This window comes from Aythya ferina (genome assembly GCF_964211825.1).
Source record: "Aythya ferina genome assembly, chromosome: 16".
Taxonomy (NCBI): domain Eukaryota; kingdom Metazoa; phylum Chordata; class Aves; order Anseriformes; family Anatidae; genus Aythya; species Aythya ferina.
Genome location: NC_140315.1, coordinates 5,792,709 through 5,811,648, shown reverse-complemented (window position 1 = coordinate 5,811,648; position 18,940 = coordinate 5,792,709). Strand labels below are relative to the sequence as shown.

At 49.3% G+C, this 18,940-nt stretch overlaps 1 protein-coding gene across 4 annotated transcripts in view; it reads right to left on the bottom strand.

The window, feature by feature from the left end:
- Positions 1-201: 201 nt before the first annotated feature.
- The window catches only part of PMEPA1 (prostate transmembrane protein, androgen induced 1), a 43,228-nt gene continuing 24,489 nt past the window's right edge, over positions 202-18,940 (bottom strand). For 2 of the 4 annotated variants that reach the window (XM_084537797.1, XM_084537799.1), the window contains 3 exons: positions 10,650-10,804; positions 6,303-6,356; positions 202-6,197 (listed from right to left, as the gene is read on the bottom strand). In XM_084537797.1, the coding sequence (XP_084393923.1) occupies positions 5,649-6,197; positions 6,303-6,356; positions 10,650-10,804 (758 nt within the window). In that variant the 3' untranslated portion in view covers positions 202-5,648. Of the gene's footprint in view, positions 6,198-6,302; positions 6,357-10,649; positions 10,805-14,656; positions 14,814-18,940 lie in introns of those variants that run through there. The other 2 variants (XM_084537800.1, XM_084537798.1) reach the window with 2 other exon arrangements.

Here is an 18,940-nt window from a genome sequence, read left to right as displayed (position 1 = left end):
AGCTCCTCCTGCTGCCAGCTCCCCACACCAAGGCCAACTCTCCTCCACGTGGCCACCCAAAGCAGCTGGAGGAGCCTCCTGTCGAACCACAGGGATCCCTACAGGCCTCTCATTCTCAGGAGGGAACCCAAGGTCTGCCAAGGGCAGGTGAATCTCCAGGAAATCCTTCCAAAACACAAAAAGAAAACCCCCTGCAAACAGTTGAATTTTCAATCATTTTAATGTGATCACTGCATTTGACCACAGTCTCAGAAAGAAAAAAAAAAGTCACACAAATTTTCTGTGCTTAGGATTTGAGTCAATCTACACAGTTCTTGTTGATTGACGATTATTCAAGTTAAGACCTTCTGACCATCAGTGGTGTTCTTGTCTGAAAGGCAGGATCGCAAGTGTTGCAAATATTGGTGCAAAACAGGAATGCTTCTTCTGGAATTAAAGCTGCGACACCTGATCTACTCAAAAGAAAACAGAATTGTACACGCACACACACACACACGGATCTAGCATGCAAATACACCAGGAACCAGCTACAGCTTCACGGGAAAAAAAAAGGAAAAAAAAAAAAAGAAAAAACACGTTGTGTCAATACATACGTTGGCCTGTAATTCAGAAGGCTACTTAACAAGGAAGGGGGCAAAATACACAAATATCAAAACCCGAGAATATTCATTTTCCAATATTTGAGAAGAAAAGAGGAAGAGCTTTTTAAATTACATCATGTTGGCAAACTCTGATCTGTAGGTAACAAAGCAAAAGGTGAAGGCAAATTTTCCAAAGTATTGTAAAATTTATTGTATAAGTATTGCAGCTTTTAGAATGACATATAATTGCCACTATTGGTTACTGTTACACAATAAGCGTTTACAACAGATTTTTGTAAATTGGCATCAGAGTACATATTCATACTAAAACAGCAAAATATAGATAAGTACTGCATTGCATGTGCTGTCAATAGTTTACATAAGTTTAAACTTGAACAGAACTCAGGATACAGGACTGCCTATAACAAACTCCAAAGCCAAAGCAATGCAACTGGAAGTTTAAGAAAATATTAATACAATGAAATGTGTCTATAAGGCAGGCAAATTAGGACTCGTAATGTTGTCCTTCATGAGCTTCTATAGTACAGCAAAAATTTGAAGCGCAGTTTCTGGAAAACTTTTTATTTTTTTTTTTGTAGCTTTGTGTTGTACATAGAAAATCTCTGAGCTATACAGAGACAGAAGAGATTAAAAATTCATTCTGTTCTTGCCTAGCACTGCTAATGCTACACATCTGGATTCAGTCCTTTTTCAATCCTTAGTAAAAATTTTGGGCTTTTATTTATTTACTTTTAATATAGCAGTTAGTGCAATTTTGTAGTTTTATACACATAAAAAGGGTGAATTCTCCAGAAAGCAATTGGATTTCCTTATACCCCCACTTAAGATAGAATGAATTTTGTGACACGTATGGAAACAATGCACTAGATTAGTAAAGCTGATCTCCAAACCACTGAACTCAAGGGTTGTGAAAGGGGACTGAATTTTTACCAGTGTCAGAACCAAACGAAACCCATTCTTCCTTGCCATCCTTACTGAAAAAGCCATGTTCACATTCCAGGTCATTAAGTTTCGGTGGCACGTTCAGGGTGTTGTTCGCCATACTATATGCTAAGAACATCTGCAAGATTAACAACCCCTTTTAAAGCTAACATGACTCTCAAAACTTCGAGCAAAAAGGCAGGCTAGGACAAGAGGTTGCTAAGCGTTAGCAATGTCTTGTTTCTTCTGCTTTTGTCTAAAGTCAGTCATTCTTAAAGGCTCTGAACCTCTCTCTGCTGACGGCTGCGGATGCGGGAGACCCCTCAGAGCGGGCAGGAGCCAAGCTCCTGGCACGGGTCTCTCTGCATCTGCACCAAGGCTGAAAGGGACCAAGGAGAGACATCAGCAACGGCGTGCACGGCCGATTCCCTGCCTTGGTGGTGGTACGGGACGGGGGTATTGGGAAGAAATGGACCCCGAGGCAAAAAGTAACATTAAATAGTAATAATAATAATAATAATAATAACAACAACAATAATAATAACAATAATAATAATAAAAAAGGCTAGACCATTATTTCTAAACACCCATTCAGAACTTGGAGTTGATCTGGGCCCCAGATCTGTTTTCTGCAATGGAAACACAGAGTTTTCGGGGTGGCAAAGCAGCAGGATGCAAAAAAAAAAAAAAAAAAAAAAAAAGAAGCCAGGCAAAAGGCAAAAATGCAGCTGCACGTCCCAAGTCCCACCGAGGGTCTGGGGCTCCCCTCCCACCGCTGCCCGCAGCTCTTGGGAGCCCCCAGTCCTGGTGGCAGCTCGGTTTTTGTGCAGGACATGGGCTGGAAGGCAGCGTTCGCAGTGGGAGTTTGGTGCTGATGAGCCATCCCATTTAACGCTCGTTAAATTCCACGTACAAGGGGAAGAGCAAATGAAACTGGACCCAGCAACTCAACAAAGGGATTGAGGAACTGCAATACTTGGGGTGAGGTTTGTGAAATGAGACTTGACACTGGGAGGTGATGGGGGGTGGGGTGGGGTGGAAAGAGAGAGAACCAGTTGAAATTTCAAGGACTTCAAAGCACCGGAGCTGCACTGCACGCCTAGCCCCTCTCGCACACCCCTGGGTGTCTCCACGAGCTCCAGCCCCTCGCTGCCTCCTCTGGGGGCTCCGTGCCCAGAGCACTGCCATGCCACAAGACAACTCGGCTACTTAACAACCTCCGGTCCCGATGACACCTCCTTCCTCACTACTCAGTTTCAGATGTGTGATGCATATTCCACCCAAAACCTGCTGAGGTAACCATTATTTATTTTTTTTTTGTAGCAAACAAACTAGTTTAGGTCACAGAGCAACCCCCCCCACCCCCCCCCAACAAAACCCAACAACACTATTCACGCGTTTTGGCTCAAGAGGGCAGTAGATATTATATTTCAGTTTGTCTTTTGGTTGGTATCTCATTTACAATATCCACCACAGTTTCCTACCCGGGCAGGTAGGCGATGTGCATAAATGTATTCAAGTTACCTTACAAAGAGTCCAAGAACCCAAGTGGCAGAGGGAGCACCGCGCGCGGCTCGGCACATGGAGCTGGCTCAGCCGGGAGGGGAGCAGTGCCGGCAGCAGCAGTCCCCGCTGCAACGAGGAATTGGAAAAGTGAACGCAAGGTCCGAAGGAGCAAGAGACCAGACGCTGGTTACTTGTGACGCTAATGATGATTTTTGTTTTTCCCCTCTTGAAAAAAGGGAGGGTTACTGTTTCGTTAATAAGGCACTAAATAGACATGTTACATAAAGGAAAGATACGTCTTTAAAAACTCGTATAAATTCATCAGTTTTGTACCTTTCATGACAAACTAGTTATTCTCCTTTGCAGGACTTTTTTTTTTTTTGTGGCTTTTTTTTTTTTTTTTTTTTTTTTAGGTTTTTAAGGTCATTAAAATTTAGGTTGCACGACTGTAAAGCTATGAAGATTTTGAGAGCTGTGAAAAAGTGGTTTGAAGTATTGAGAAGGTACATGACTATTTCTAGGCAAAAAATAAAAAAAAAAAGCAAAAAACAATGATCAAACTTCAAGTTCAGCTATTCTTCGTCTTCTTTAAAATATATATAAATATTGTTCAAATGGTCAGAACTTCAAAACTGTTCTCATGCTTATTTTTTTTTTTTTTTTGTTCAAGTAATAGAAAAGTTGCTTAAAAACAATAGTTATTGCCTTTATATCTTTCATTTATGTCACTCTACTAGATAGCATCCTGCAGAAAACGAGATCGCACCTCCTCGCCAAACCTTGGCTCCCCGCACTTGCCCTGCCCGCCCTTCCCGGTGCCGGCCGCGGCTTCTCCCTTCGGGTTCCTCACTCGCTCGCTCTGTCACGTACAAGTTCACCATGAGGGCAAAAACACCTACCCGACATCTACGCGGTACAAAAAAAAAATATGTAAACAATAGCATAGTTAAGACAAAACGCTTCTGAAACGGAGATAAATTAAAAGACGCACGACATCCGGAGGGGAGAACGCTGGCGGGCGAGGGACGGTGCCGTTTTGAATGAAGAAATCTTCAGAAGAGGTAAAGGGTTTTTGCTTCTAAAGCATTAAGCGTTTTTCTTTAGCCTTTAGTTAATACATCACAGGAGCAGATTCGTTTCCATCTACCGTACTTTACGCCTCTTTAGCTAGGATAATAAAGCAAAAAACAGCAATGACCAGAGGCAGCCCAGGGAGCTGCAGGTTTGAGGCCCGACTGCGCACTTCCATTCCACATACGGTTTTGGGATTTTCACATAAACCGAAAACGACTTCCCCGAACAACACAGTTTTCAGCTTGGCCTTTCAGTGAGATATCGAAACCCCCTCCAAAAGGCGGCCGGTGGGCACGGTACCATTTACTCCCATCGACTTCCACATGACTTATCTCCAAGCAGGGCCCTTCAGGTTAACATTGAAAGAAATAAACCAAAAAACGCTTTGTTCCTTCAGACACAGAAGTTTATTCTCATCCCCACCACCCCCCTCCAAAAAGTTAGAGGTTGTCCAAAAAAAAAAAAAAAAAAAAAATCAAGTAATTTTTGTCTGCTTCTGCCATTACTGGCTCTCAGAAGCAGGGATTTTTATTTTATTTTTTTACCTTTGCACTCCCCAAACCCTCTTGGCTGACATGCGGACGCGCACCGACTCCTCCTGCTTTGTAGGAACGTAGGGAACTTTGTAGGGAACGCAGGGAACTTTGTAGGGAACGCCGGCCCCCCGTGGGGCCGCTGGAAATGAAGGCGTTGCGTGTGATGCAGTCTGGCTCGCTGCACTCCTCGCGGGGCTGCCGTTTCCTCCTTAGCGTTTTTTCCACCCCCTTCCAGCTACTTTGTTCTTCACTTTGACAAATATCCCTTAACGGTTGCATGGTAGACATGATAGAGGCTTTGACCAACACAAGCACTGACATATTTATATTAAAAAATAGTGCAAAATTTCAACATTTATATAAATAACTCTAAACCCCTGCTTTTGATTTTTTTTTTTTGTTTTTTGTTTTTTTTTTTGTCCTTTTTTTTTTACAACGTAATACACGCTTTTTGAGTTGGCACTCAAAAAATTGCCATTTTTCTTCTAGTTCAGAAAACAACTTTTTTTTTTGAATAGGCCTCTTCTAATACAAAAATACTCCTGCTCCTTACACATACACTTTCTCTTATTTTTAATATATATTTATATATTTATATTGCAGATCTTTAAACAAAATGTTTTTTGTGCAAATATTTTGTCTTTAAAGTTAAGTGAAATAATCAAACAAAAAAAAAAGCATTCACACACAGCTCAACTAGAAACAAAAAAAAAAGGACTACAGTTGATTTTTTTTTCCTTTTTAAACGTCTAGACACAGCTCAATAAAGAAATGTTTTTGCAAGCTTTGTAGGCTTGTGCATTCAGACCAGACATAACAAGTAAATATTTATACATGGAGAGATGGGGAAGGGCTTTTTTTTTTCTTTGCTCATCTTCCTCAACTCTCAATCTCTCTCCTTTTTCTTTTAATGAGAAGTGCAGAGTGTTTCATTTAACTTTCTTTTTTTTTCCTTTTTGCCTTTTTCTTTTTTTTCATTTCCTTTTTTTTTCTTTTTTAATTTTTTTTTTTAAAAGGGGTGCCCTTTTTGTTTCTCTTTCTCTTTGTTCCACGCGGTTGTGCTCTCAAGGCCATTGATTTGTGAATGATGGAGTCTGCTGCCCTCCAAGAGCGAGGGCATCCCGCTGTTGTTCTGCTGGTGCTGGTAAAACGTCGACCCGGGGTAGTGCCCGATCACCTCGCTGTAGGTCGGCGGCGGTCCCTCCATCCTGCCATTGCTCCCATAGCAGGTCGCGCTGATGCCAGAGTTACTGCTGGGGGGGCACGGCCCCCCGTACACGGAGTTATCTATCAAGTCACTGTCGAAGATGGTTCTGTTGGGGGGCGCGCGCACCGACTCCCTGTTGAGCTCCATTTGCTGCTCGGGGTCGCGCAGCTGCAGCGTGCAGGGTCCCTGGTACGGGGGGGGCTCCTCGCCGTCCGACAGCGAGATGGTGGGGGGCAGGTCGATCTCGTGCTGCAGGTAGGGGTAGGTGGGCTGGAACCTGTTGAAGCGGTCCCTCTGCAGGAACGACGGCACCGCCAGCCGGTCGCTGGGCCTCGGGGTGTAGATTTGCTGCTGGAGGGGAGAGAGAGAGAGAAAGGGCAGCAGGACCGTGAGGCTCGGCCCCGCGGCACGGGGACAGGCGGCGTTGGTGGCATGTGGCACCCACAGGGCCCTCACCTCTGCTATCCCGTTCCCCGACACCGTGCTTTCCGACGGCCACAGGCTGCCCTCCTGCATGGGAAAGGAGAAGAGAGGCGAGGGTCAGGCTCAGCAACACGCAGCCCCGACCTGCTCCAAAGCGTTCAGCCCGCTCCGGTACGAGTGGAAATACCACTGGAAATACCCCTTGTGATCAGGATTCCCCTCCGTTTTCAGCCCCATTTGTGTTTAGTCAAGCACTCGCAGAATGAATGATGGGAACGGCAGCAGCACCCCCCGCTCCCCCGGCTGGAGGCTTCCCCCTCCCACCCGCGCCCACCCACCAGGTTCCTCTCCCCGCTTCCAACACGCCGCAGCGGCGTTTCGCAGTGCGGGATCCGGGAGCCAGGGGTGGTGATTCACAGCGTACCCGAGAACGCTCCATGAACTAATGGCAAGATTAAAAAAAAAATACAACAAAACTCACACCCACATTCGGATGCAAGCAATCAAGGAAGTCGTGGGAAAATAAAGAGAATAAGTGAATACTCAAATGTTAAGCTCAATTTTGATTTGGCTACAAAAAAAAACAATACATCTACAGCAACAGGATGCTTCTACGGTGTTTTTTCCCCCAAAGGATTCCAGGTTCTTGCTTAAAAAGACCGAGGAGCTGCGGTCTAGAGGCTTCCCTACACTGCAGGCATCAACCCTGATTCTGCAATCTGAACCCTGGCGCCAACAACCCGAGGCATGAAAATCCCACAAGCCAATTTCCCCCAAACCATGGGACTGGTTTACAATTCGTAATCAAAACAAACAAACAAACAAGCCTCCTTCCATTGGCTGCTGATACTGCGAACACACAGTTCACCTTCTACGCTTTTGCCGTAAGACCTAAAATATTTAAATATTGCTAATATTCATATACAGCAACATCGCTCCGGGAGACAAAGCTGGAGGAAAACAAGCCAGGAGGCTCCTAATTACAACCCGCAGTCGCTGGCACTTCCCATCCCTTGCAGGTGAATCTCCAGTTCTGGCACTGGCAGACATGTTCACCACCAGGGGAAAGAAAATGCCAGGCACCTTTTCTTTTCCCCTTTTTCCTTTAAGGATAAAGCATCCTTTCCAAAGGCCACTCTTGGACCCAGCCTGTGCAGCAGGGCTGCCAACCACAGACTCTCCATCTACAAAAATACCTTTCTTACCAGGGCACAGGGGGGCCCCCCCCAAACCAAGCAGCTTCAGGCTGCCCAGCCACGAACGAACCCCCGGCCTCCAGCACTGCTATGGAGCCCCTCTGAGTAAAGGCTCGTGTCTCATTTTATGAAATCAACATCAGGATTAGAACTGCCAGAAAGCAGTAGCTAGGGGTGGGCAAATCTCACAGGCAGCAAACAGGAATATTTTCATCCTTCCTGTTCTGGCCATGTCCCCAGCTTCACAGCTCTCCTCGCATACCTTCTGCTTCCAGAATATTTAGGACGTGAGTTCATCAGCAATGGCCCTGTCCAGAAAGCTGTGATTTCACAAAATGGAAGTTAGGTCTTGATGAGCAATATGGCTTTAAAAGCCTCTGCCAGTATTCCAGGACTCGCTTCAGAATCTAAAATTACTTTTTAATTTCTTTTTAGAGATCAATCTCCGACTTTTATAGAACCACTTGTTTGAGTAATGTCAGAGAATTCCCATCACAAAGCTGAGTGGTGCAGATTAAGTTTCCGAGCCTTCAGGAGGACGTATTTTCCATTTTTTCTTAGGGAGGGTCTCATTACTCCGAGGGTGCAGGGTCAGAACCATTCTTATTAGGGGGAGAAAAAAGAAAAAAGTATTTTTGCATTCCTTGAAGATTCTCAGTTCTTGAAAAATAGAGGTGCCCGTTACAAGGAGACGGTTTCGGTACAACTGATAGAGCTGTGACTGAGAAGCAGGTGCAGCAATGCAAAAATTCCACGCTACCAGGAACCACATTAAAGAAAAAAACTCACACCTTTGGGGAAATGAATTTCTCCTTCAGTTGTAATTTTTGAGCTAGGAGAAGAAAGGACAACGAGTGCAGCTCTGGCAGCACTCTGACCATGGGATGAACTACTTTAATATTTTAGAAGATGAAAAGCGTGTTTGGAGCTCCAGTGCCTGTCTGGTCACGACAGCCAAATGAAGTTTGGGATTTAGAAAGCCCAACACCAGTTCAGTGCAAGTTTAATGGATTGCACAAACGGGTATCTCGCTCGGCACAGACGCTGCCTGCTGTCCTCAAAGGCTCATTTAGGCTGGAGTGGTTTTCTACAAGAAGACACGCTGTGCTGAATCCCAAACGAGCCACCTTGAAGATCTTTACTGCAGCTGATCCCACTGCAAGGAGCTCCCTGCTTCATGCCCAGGGGCTTCTCTGTCCCTCCTGGAGGGCTCTGGGGCCACGAGGGAAGCTCGGCTGCCACTTCATGACGCTGGCAAAGATGGGCAGGAGAAGAGGGAGAGTTATAAAGGGTGCAAACCCCAAAGCCAGTATGTTCCGTGTTCCTCTCCTTAGCTCTGAGAAAGGTTTAGAAGACACTGCGTCCTCATAGAGGTCTGGCAGCTGTGCAGAGGTAAATCTCTGCAGAAAAGCCATTTAATTGCTCACGCATGTGAAGGCTGAATAAATAACGGAGCTGTTTCGGTGCAGGGATTGGGCCAAAAAACGCCAGGATGTTTTGGCCTAGTGGGAGGAAAAAAAGGAGGATTTTTTTCCTGAACAGTCAAGACATTTTGTTTCAACCTGGAATTTTTGTTCCATTTCCACACAACTTTCTCTTCTTTCCACTTTAGCCTTCTTCTTTTTCTTCATTTTCAAGAAAATAAAAACAGGCAACTTGAAAAAGCCTCGTCCTGGAATTTATTTGAAAATTGTAAATGAAGCATTTTGGTATTTTTCAAGTAAAACTTTCTGGAAGCAATAAAGGAATAATAATAATAATAATAAAAAAGTGTAAATGGGAAAACAGTCTGCTACTCTTGAGAACTCCTGTGCCCACACTGTGCTGCTCCAGGCAGGGGGTTTGTGCTGCAGGGCTTCAGGAGGCAGCATGAGGCACTCGCTGCCTTTGGACACACGCTCTGCAGCTGACAAAATGAAGGGTGGTTTGATTGAGCTCAGGGTCTTCACAGCTCTCCATCAGACTGGGCGTTCTCCTCGCTTTGGCACAGAGCACCCGGTGAGGGTCCTCCGTGCCCTGTGGGACAAAATGAGAGCACCCGTGGAGCAGGGGCAGCCGGCACCTGCAGGCTGGGCAGCCCTCAGTGGTGCACGTATTAAAGCTGATGTTAGATCTCTCTGCTTTATAAAAGGGAATCAAAGGAAGCTCAGAGCATTTGATCATTCTCCCGGATCCGATACAAGGGAGCGCAGCTCCGCGGAGGCCAGCACAAGGCAGCAGCGCCCGCCCTGCGAGGCTGGAAACGAGAGCACGAAGCAGTGACCTTGAGGCAGCCCTACCGTTTAAAGAGCTCTAAGATCCTTCAGGGTGAACGATAAAGAAACACATCAGTACAAGATATCCCTGCACGGGAAGACAGAGCCATGCAGGCAGCAGTGAATTGTACATGCTCACCCTCCAAGAAAATTTTCTGTCTTTTCCCTGTAGGTTCTTGTCACTGAGCTGCTGCATCCGATGAAACCTCCAGCTCTGCGTAAGCCAGCAGCTGCCGCGAGGCTGGAGGGGCTCCCCCTTGAATGCACGTTGGAGGTGCAATTAACACATTTCTCCTCAGGCTTCTGTGAACCACAGAGCCCAAGTTAAGCGGGGAATCTCCCGAGCATCCCCTTGGAGAGGTTTTCTCCTCGCGTGGCTGACGGGCGTTTTCTGACACCTCCATTGCAGCAGTGACAGCACGACTTCACTTGTGACGAAAACTGGAGAAGGTCTTTCAGGATTCCCCATCCTCTTGGAGGCAGGAAGAGATTAATTCGCTCGTTTAGGACTCTCCAATCGGAGCTGCCAGCAGACTCAATACTTTGGGGTTGTAAATGTCAAGGCACATGCACCCAATAGCTGATGGTAAGTGGTGGTTTCAGGAACAGGACACACCAAGAACAGCCTCACGTGGTTACTTTGCTAATGGAGAGTCCACATTGCAAAGCTCAGGACAAAAGTGGAGGCTACAGCTGACTGTATATCACAAAAAGCACCCCAAAAAGCCAAAGGCATCCCTACACGGGCCCCACATAACCGGGAAGACGATGCCAGGACCCAACCTGGAGGGCGTCTTCACACAGTGCTGAGTGGCACATGGGCAAACGCAACTGAGATGAATGCCTTTGGCTCTCACATTTCCCCAGTTTCACATCACTTGGCAAACAAGACAGTAAGACATGGATGAGAAGAGCAGTGTGTGACTTACTGATGACAGATTCTCATCTCTCCGCCTCCCTTGGCTGTGCCGACTGATGAAGGATCGCGCAGAGAGTTTGTAGTGGTTCAGCAGACAGGTTATCACAACCACCATCACCATCATCACCACCACGATTATGATTATCTGTACAAACTCCAACTCCGCTGCAAGAGAGAGAGAGACATATTGTGAGCCACCTGAAAAAGCAGCACTTAATTGAGTGCAAGAAGCAGGAATTTGGCCAAGCAGTCGGTGACACAGTGCAGCTGCATCCTTCCCCCACAGCACTCCCAGACACACATACGTGGGCTCTGCATGCTTCGAGCCCAGCTACTTCATAAAAAAACACACGTTAATTCATGTCTTTGGTGCCACACAACGGTCTCTAGGAGGGATCTTTAGATGTGCCCCACAAGGCATGGTTTTTCCAAACTGCAATCCAGACAAGACTTCCCAAACCCCTTGCTGCTGCTCCCCTGTCTGCAGTTTGCTAGGTGCAAGTGGCAGAGGTTTGGTGCCGAACCTGGTGGACCGCAAGCCACGTGTAATCGGTCATAACGAACTAATTCAGCAGAAACTCAGCTGAAGTCTCGCTGTTCTCCTCCCATCACCACCACTCCTCCCTCTAGGACGCACAGGACTCAAGTCCTCCTTGGCACACACGGGCATCAGGCACATATCCCCACCACCCTGGGGGCCTGCAGGTGCCAGCAGCCCCCTCCCCAGCACCAATCCATCACCAGCAGACCTCGTGGTTTTCCAAAAGAACCCAACAGGACCGCCGGGTGCTGACTGTGCTCCCATTCCCCCTCGTTCTGCAGCCAGCGCATACAAGAGCTGCGGCATCATGAGCGGCATGAACTGGCACACAGGAGAACTGCCAAAAATCCTTCCAACAAACAAGAACGCACAAACAAACTGGCCGGTTAACTTCAGCGTAAAGGAAAAATAATAATAATAATAAAAAAAAAAGAGGCTAAAGCAAATAAACACTCCTAAAATTTAAGAAAATAATTCCTCACACCTCACTGAGGCTGAATAAAACCGAGTGCCCCAGACTGACACAGCACTAGGGTCATTATTTCTATGCACCCAGAGAGCAGCTGCTGCCCCCCTGAGTCCCCTCGCGCCTGCAGAGCCCAGCGCTCCCTGCGCCCTCTGCAAAGGAAGGGCCAGGCCAGGGAAAACCAAATTCAACTGCTCTGGGCATTCAAAGTCTGTTTCTCGGTAGGAACAGCTACAAAACCCACTTTTGGGAACTGTGCCTTAAGCTGTCAGGGATGCTGCCCCCTGGGTTTTATTTATAAATACATTCGCAGGAAGACTGGCGGTGCCCCCAAGGGCAGCACCGCACTGCTCCCACTGCCAGGGGTGGCCTCTGCTGAGTCAGGCAGATTTTTTTCTGTTTAATGGAAAGTTTTCTCCTGGCAGGTGGCATTTAAGTGCCAGTAAAAGCAAATAAATGTCAAGAAAACAGCCCAGGTGGTAAGTGCTGCCAGTTACCTTGGAGTCCATCCTGCTACACAGCAGCTATTTCTGCCGCCGGGCAGGCGCACTTCCCACCATCCCAAAAGGTCCCCGAATGTTTAACCCGCTCCAGCCACCACCTTCCCAAAGCAGAGTGGTGCCCTGAAAGCAAGAACCGCATCTGGCACCTGCATCTCAGGACCCCTGAGAGCCCAAAAAGGGATGGGACTGAGGCTGGGGCTGCGCATGCGGCTGCCCAGGTGCTCCTGGAGCAGGGGGCAGTGCCACCACATGTCCCCAGCCCGGGGATGGTGACAAGGCTCATGAAAGGAGGGAGGGAGGGCTTGTCCTGTTCCACAGTCACATTTATGGCCATCCACTGACAGAAGGAACAGGCCTCTGGAGCATCTGCAGAGCATCTCTGCAAGCTGAAGCCCCAGGTCCAGCCCCTTGATTCCAATTTTTTTGTTGTTGCTGATTTGTTTGTGCAAGGCAGGTTTCTGCACTTGCACTGCCTCCCTGGGTAACGGCCTCAGGCTGTGTGCAAAAGACCATTAAAGAAAAGGAAAAAAAAAAAAAAAAAAGACATAAAACAACAACCAAAGAATTTCGGAGGATGAGTCAATTTAGCCTTAACTGCAACATGTGCTTTGGCCACAGCAAGAAGGCGCAAGGAAAAATAAACGAGGCCAGTGATGGAAAGCTTCCTTTCTTGTTAAAAAAAAAAAAAAAAAGTTCTGAACATTTCTGAAGAAAAACAAGAGGACGGCAGTTATAAATTAAAGTGACTTTCCTAGAATGAGAGGCACATTCAGTGAACCAAATCCTGCCATTCAGTCAGGGCAGTTCGGTGATACAGGTGAAGTTTCGGCCCTCAGGAAGAGCCAGGGGTCGCAGTGGCAGGGACTTAGAGGTGGTGGGGAGAAGGAAAATGTATGGAATAAATACATTATTGACAAGAGACCTAAGCCAAGTCTCCGGCACACATGCAGACATGGGATGAGCAGAGAATGAAGCACGGGGTGGGATGGAGGCACCCCCATTAACTGGGGCACTGCATGACAGCTGCTGGGAGCAGTGGGCACTGGAGCCATGGGAAGGTTCCTGGTGGGCAGGGGTTGTCCCCCTGCCCGTCTGCTCCTGTAATCCCTTCGAGGTGCCCATCTGGAGAGGTCGGGACCCCAAGATCCCAGAGCCAGCACTGCAGGGCCAGGCTGGGTGATGCACCACGTGCCGAGCTCTGAATCGGGGCATTTCAGTGCGAATCCAGTCTGTTACTGCGGCCATGCTGGCTTTATAAATAGACGGCTGATTTAAATATCTTGCTTTGTGGGAGAGGGGAGGACAATTAAGCTGCAAATTAACATTCTGTAAATGGGTTTGGCAAAGCACTTCGGAACGGCAAACCCTACCAGCCCCCATCTTCTGGCCCTGGCCCTGTCACAACGGCCACGTTCGTCTCCCTTTTCCTTCCTTAGCACAGGGAAGCAAACACCTCAACCTCTGTGCAGAGCACACCTGGGCTCGTCCAGCACCACAGGCCAGGATCTGAGCGTTTTGGTGCCAAACACCCAGCCAGCACCACGAGAAGCACATCTGCCCTGACATCGTTATTGCTGTCACTGAAATGGAGATTTCCTCTCCTTGCTGTATTTGGAGTACACCAGGCAGCCAACCCCACCAGGAGCCTCTAATCCCCGCACCAGGAGGTGCTCAGGGAAGAGTTTGGGGCACCCTCTGCCCCCAAACCCAGCCCCACATGAACAGCACAGCATGCGAGCCTATGAATAAACACATCAGGTATGCTGAGAAGAGCTTTAATCGCCCCGGCAAGAACACTCATGTTGCCCAACGTGGCCTTTCAAAAAAAAAAACACAAAGGAAAATAAAGAAAAGAAATCAAACGCAACCAAAAAAGCTCCACGCACAATTGGGGCTTTTCAAGTTTCAAGAGACTCATACCCACTTGAGGCATCAAAGTTTCTGCCAGCTCTCCCTCTGTTTTAACTTGTCTGCATGGGCTTCATTTTCAGAGGGGAACAAAATAAAACACACCACACTGGAAAGCTGGATATGCTCGGTAAGATTTTATCCAAGCAGCTCAGTCAAACTAATGAAGAAAGATCATTAAAAAAAAAAACAACACACAAACTTTGAGTTAATATGTTATTATACAAGTGCAATTCAGCTGCTATGCTAATAAAAAGCCTTTGGGGAATGAAAAACAAGCCAAACTGCAAAGCACATAATTTATAATTCTACTGGTATTCTTAAAACACACACACACAACAAAACAAGAAAAAAAATACTCAACACATTTTGTATTTGGCTTCCTAATCATTGTCACTTTTCAATTAGAAAAGACCTCATTCCATTTCTCTCTGTAATTTTCCCCAAGGGAAGTGTTATAAATGCACTAGGCTTTACAAGATGGGCAAATTCAGCCTCCGAATGCAAAGTAAGGTCACACTAATTTAATTTTGCATAATTTTTACTCCTGAATAGGTTTCAAACTAACAGGTTCAGACATCCCATTTAAGTGACACAACCTGCTTTTCCGTAGTTCCCGTCTAGACGCTGCAGCTCCTGCAGTCGGTGAGCACGCACGCACCCCTTCTGCAGCCAAGCCTTCTCCCCCCAGACTATCGAGGTCCCGAGGCTGGGTGTTTGTGATCGAGCCCATTCCAGCTTGGGTACTCACACACCGCTTCGAGGCACGCGTGGCTTCAGATGAGGGTTTCCCAGCAGCCTGCAGCGAGGCTGAGAGCAAACCCTAAAACCCCGGGGGCTGCGGGTGCCGATGCGCGGAGGCATCCTTTGGGCATGCCGGAGGCAGCCCCCCCGGACCACACTTAGGGCTGGGCAGAAGCAGGGCCAGAAAAGCACACCCGAGCTTCAAGAGCCTCGAGTGCAATGAACAAAATGCCAACACTGGCTGGTTTAATGATGCTAAACGTCAGTGGTCACGCTGTGAGCGCCGAGGTGCCACCCTCTGCACGCAAACGGGTGCGCAGTGGCCGGGGGCAGCTGAGGCCGTGGGGTACTTTAACCACGCTTCCTTACCTTTTATGACTTACTGAAGGTGATAAAATGCTTACTATAAACTTTACGAACGCTCTTCCTTCCTCGTAGGGTATCACTGCTGCAGATGAACGCTCCGCAGCACCGCTGGCTGTGCAGAGAGGAAAAAAGGACACCTGCACTGCGCTGGGGTAATGAGGGATGCTCCAGCTACTGCTTACATGGGGACAGCACCACTTTCAGGCAGGGTCTGAGCCAAGAAGACCTCTGCCTTCAGCGAGGTATAATACACACCCCCAGGTCAAAGCAATTGTCCGTAAGCTTAAGTTATGATTTCTGTGTATATTGGTATCACGTGAGAGGGGATGAGAAATGAAATTGCTCAGGACATAACGGCTGAGCTGAACAAATGGAGCTGCATTAGCCACCATTCCTAAGCTTAAAAAAAAATTAATCATAAATGCTGGGGTGAACCGTGCTAAAACTGCAGCTGTTTTCAGAGACAAAATTAAACAAAGCAGAGAATCCCCTGCAGAACACTTTGCTTCTCCCATGTTCACTTTCGCTTCCTCTGGGTATTTTTATCTCTCAAAACCCCTTACTTGTGACTTGAAGCACATTGCTGGGGCACTTTGGGCAGGATGAGCCTGATCACAAGCTCGAGCAGACCAGCAGAAACATCCTCCTAAGGGTGTGCAGGAAAAATTGCTGCTGCTGCTGTTGTCCTCTGGCAGTCACCTGCCCAGAGTGAGGCCACACAAGCTGGACACAGCGAGGTACCTCGCTAACAAGCCTGGCTGCTGATGGTTAATTAACCATCAGGGAATAATTACCTGGGAAGGATGGGATGTGCACCTAAGCTTCTGGATGCTCCCGTGACTGTCCCTCCTACCAGAGTCCCAGTATTACTCATTCCACCTGTGTTCTTCAGGAAAAGACATCTGAACCTGCCTGGAGGTTGCTCTGTGTGTCGGGCACGGAGGGGCTGGGGCACCCCAAGGTGCCGGACTGTCCCCTGCCACTGGAGGGGGGTGGCAGCCCCGCCGAGCTGGGTCTGGGGCAGGGGGAATGGCCCCAGAACTGGAAAAGGGCTCTGGTGAGCACAATCCTGCTGCTATGGGGGAAATTTCCAAGTTGCCTAAACAGTATCACAGGTCACAGAAAAGGCAAAAAAAAAAATGAAGTTTGGCTGCTGCTGTAACTCCAGCAGCTTCCCTTGATCTAGAAACAGGTGCTAAGAAAATCCAAAAGGAAGTGAGTAAAGAGGGCACAACTTCTGCACCGAGGCTGGACAGGACGGTTTTGTGCAGATTCCTCCCGCTGCCCAGCAAGCCTCAACAAAACGGGCAGGGAGAGTAAGGCTTTCATGCCTTGCCTGCTGAAATACCAGGAGGTGTAGGTTGGTGGGCACGCTGCAGCATCCCTTCTCCCTCCCTGCTCTAGCAGCAGAGCCACTGCCTCAGAATGATGGACGTTCAGGTTCTGTGCGGCTGGCTGTGGGAAACGATGGGACTGAGGTCCTCCTGGGACAGTACGAGGTGCCTGACCTCAGCACGGAGCAGGGAGCCCAATGGGGCAGGGTGCAATTATGGGGCAGGAGTGGGGAAGCCCTGGGGCACGCAGGAGGCTCCCGCGGGGCGGCACGGGGATAGCCGGGGGCACGGTGCCACGGGCACGGCGCCGAGCGGTGGTGGGACTCCCCCTGCGCCTCGGGCAGTGGCGGCGCTGAGATGCTTTCTGCTGCCGGAACCCTCGGCGGCTCCTCCTGCTCCTCGCCATGCGGGGCGCGGAGCTCAGCGCCTGGGGTTATTTATGGAGCCTGGTGCAGGCGGTGACTCAGCGCCGTGATTCAACAGATCCTGGCCCAGCGCCCGCGGTGCCGTGGAGCGGGGCACGGCGGCGGGACCCCCCCTGTGGCTGCACCAGGTTGAACTGCACCAGATCCCAGCACAAGCCCTGCAGCAGGGGATGGTAAGACCATGGTCAGTCCTGAAAGGTCATAGAAGCCATAAATGAAGTGCTGCCTGCTGCCAGCTGCACGTGGAGGCACCCCAGGGTCACCCCGCGTGTCCTGGCTCCTTCCCTAATCCCTGGGAATCCAGCTGAGCCCAGCGCTGCCCCCTCCCCAGCACGGCCCCACGCGCACCCCGGGAAGGAAGGGCTCCACACACACGCCAGATGTGGTGAAATCAACGGGAGGAATTAATAAATAGTGCTCGTGGATCTGCTGCGAGCCCCCATCACGCACTGCTGCTCTGCTTTTCCATTAACATCTCGGACACACGGAGCTGCCCTGGCACAGAGAGATGTGCCCAGCCCTGGCTCCTTCTTCACCTTGTAGCCTTCTCCAGCCCCACCTTCGGGCACCTTTTCCTTGAACAGGTTCCTTGCAGCCACTGATGCCAGCGCTGTTGTTATGTAAAAAAATGTATTGAAAATAAATAACGGTACAGACACGTTTTGGCAGGGTGTGCAGATAAGGCTACTGCAGAGGAAAGCGGTGGGGAGAAATGAAGCCCACATCATCGTGGTGCTGCCAACAGTGCGAAGCCTGGGGCTGAGGAGTGTCCACACATCCTTCCCCCTGCCTGTGATCCCCCAAATCCTGCACCTGCAAGCTTTGTGGGGTGCCGAGCAGGGACACACAAGGACTTCAGCCAAGAGCACTATGGGGCCGGTAACCTCAAGGCTTCCCAACAAGCCTGTGCAGCCCCACAAAGCACAGATGGAACAGGGGCAGACTGAGGTCCCCCTCTCCCAGCTTCAGTGAGTGTCTGTCAGCACCCAAAATCTGGGCTGCTCCCCCAGTACCCTACAGCAAACACCTTCAGCTGCTGGTCCGGTCATCCCTGCTCCCCTACCTACAGCACGTTTGGGAGGCACAACGAGGACACGACCCAGCACCTTCCCCAACAGCCCCCTGCTGCCTTGGCACCGAGCTTGTTGCCAGCGGGGAGGCAGAGATAAAAGTGGATGCAACGGGTCTGCCTTCCAGCTGCCCTCAGCACCCACACCGCTGGCCGAAGGTAGCGGCAGTGGGGGAAGTGGGATGGGGTACAGGAGTGAGACAGACACCCAGATCCATCCCGGCAGCTCCTGGACAGCCCAACTCGCTCCCCTCCTGTCCCTGTACCCGTTTCAGAGCCCCACAGCTGCTGCTGTGCCCCCAGGCACCGGCAAAAGCAATGAGAGGCACACGGGCTGTCCTTCCACCAGCAGCTGCGAGCCACCCGCTACCTTGTGTGCCCCAATAATCAGGGCACGGAACGAGTCCCGGCCACTTTCAGAGGACGGCAGCTGAGGACATGCTGAGCCACCTTGCCTCGTACACCCCAACACAGCCTTTTGTGAGCAGAGAGCCAGGAAGGCTGGGAGCTGGCATCGCTGAGCTGCCTCGCTGCAGGCCTGGACCAAAGGGGGCACCCCCAGAGCTCTCCTGCAGCCCTCCCAGGTCCCCGTGCACATGTAGTGGGGCTTCTGTCAGAGCCCTACAGCCCAGGGGCTTGCATCGTGCCTGCCACGCTTCTGGAGAGCCAGGGACAGATGTCACAGTGTGGTCTGGGCGTACTTCAGACCAACCTGAAGGACCCGGGGTTACCCTCAGCAAACTGAGCCCAGCTGAAGCGCGATGGCTTAGCCAGACACTCATCAAAGCCTCTGCACAAGGATGTGGGTTAAGTGACGCAGCCAAACCGTGGACCTCGTTTTTCTACTCAAAGCTAAAGAATGTGAATTTGAGAAGGGCTGTCTGAGTGCCGGCACCCCTCAGAGCTCTGCTTTTACCAGGGAAACACCTCCCAACCCTCCCGCAG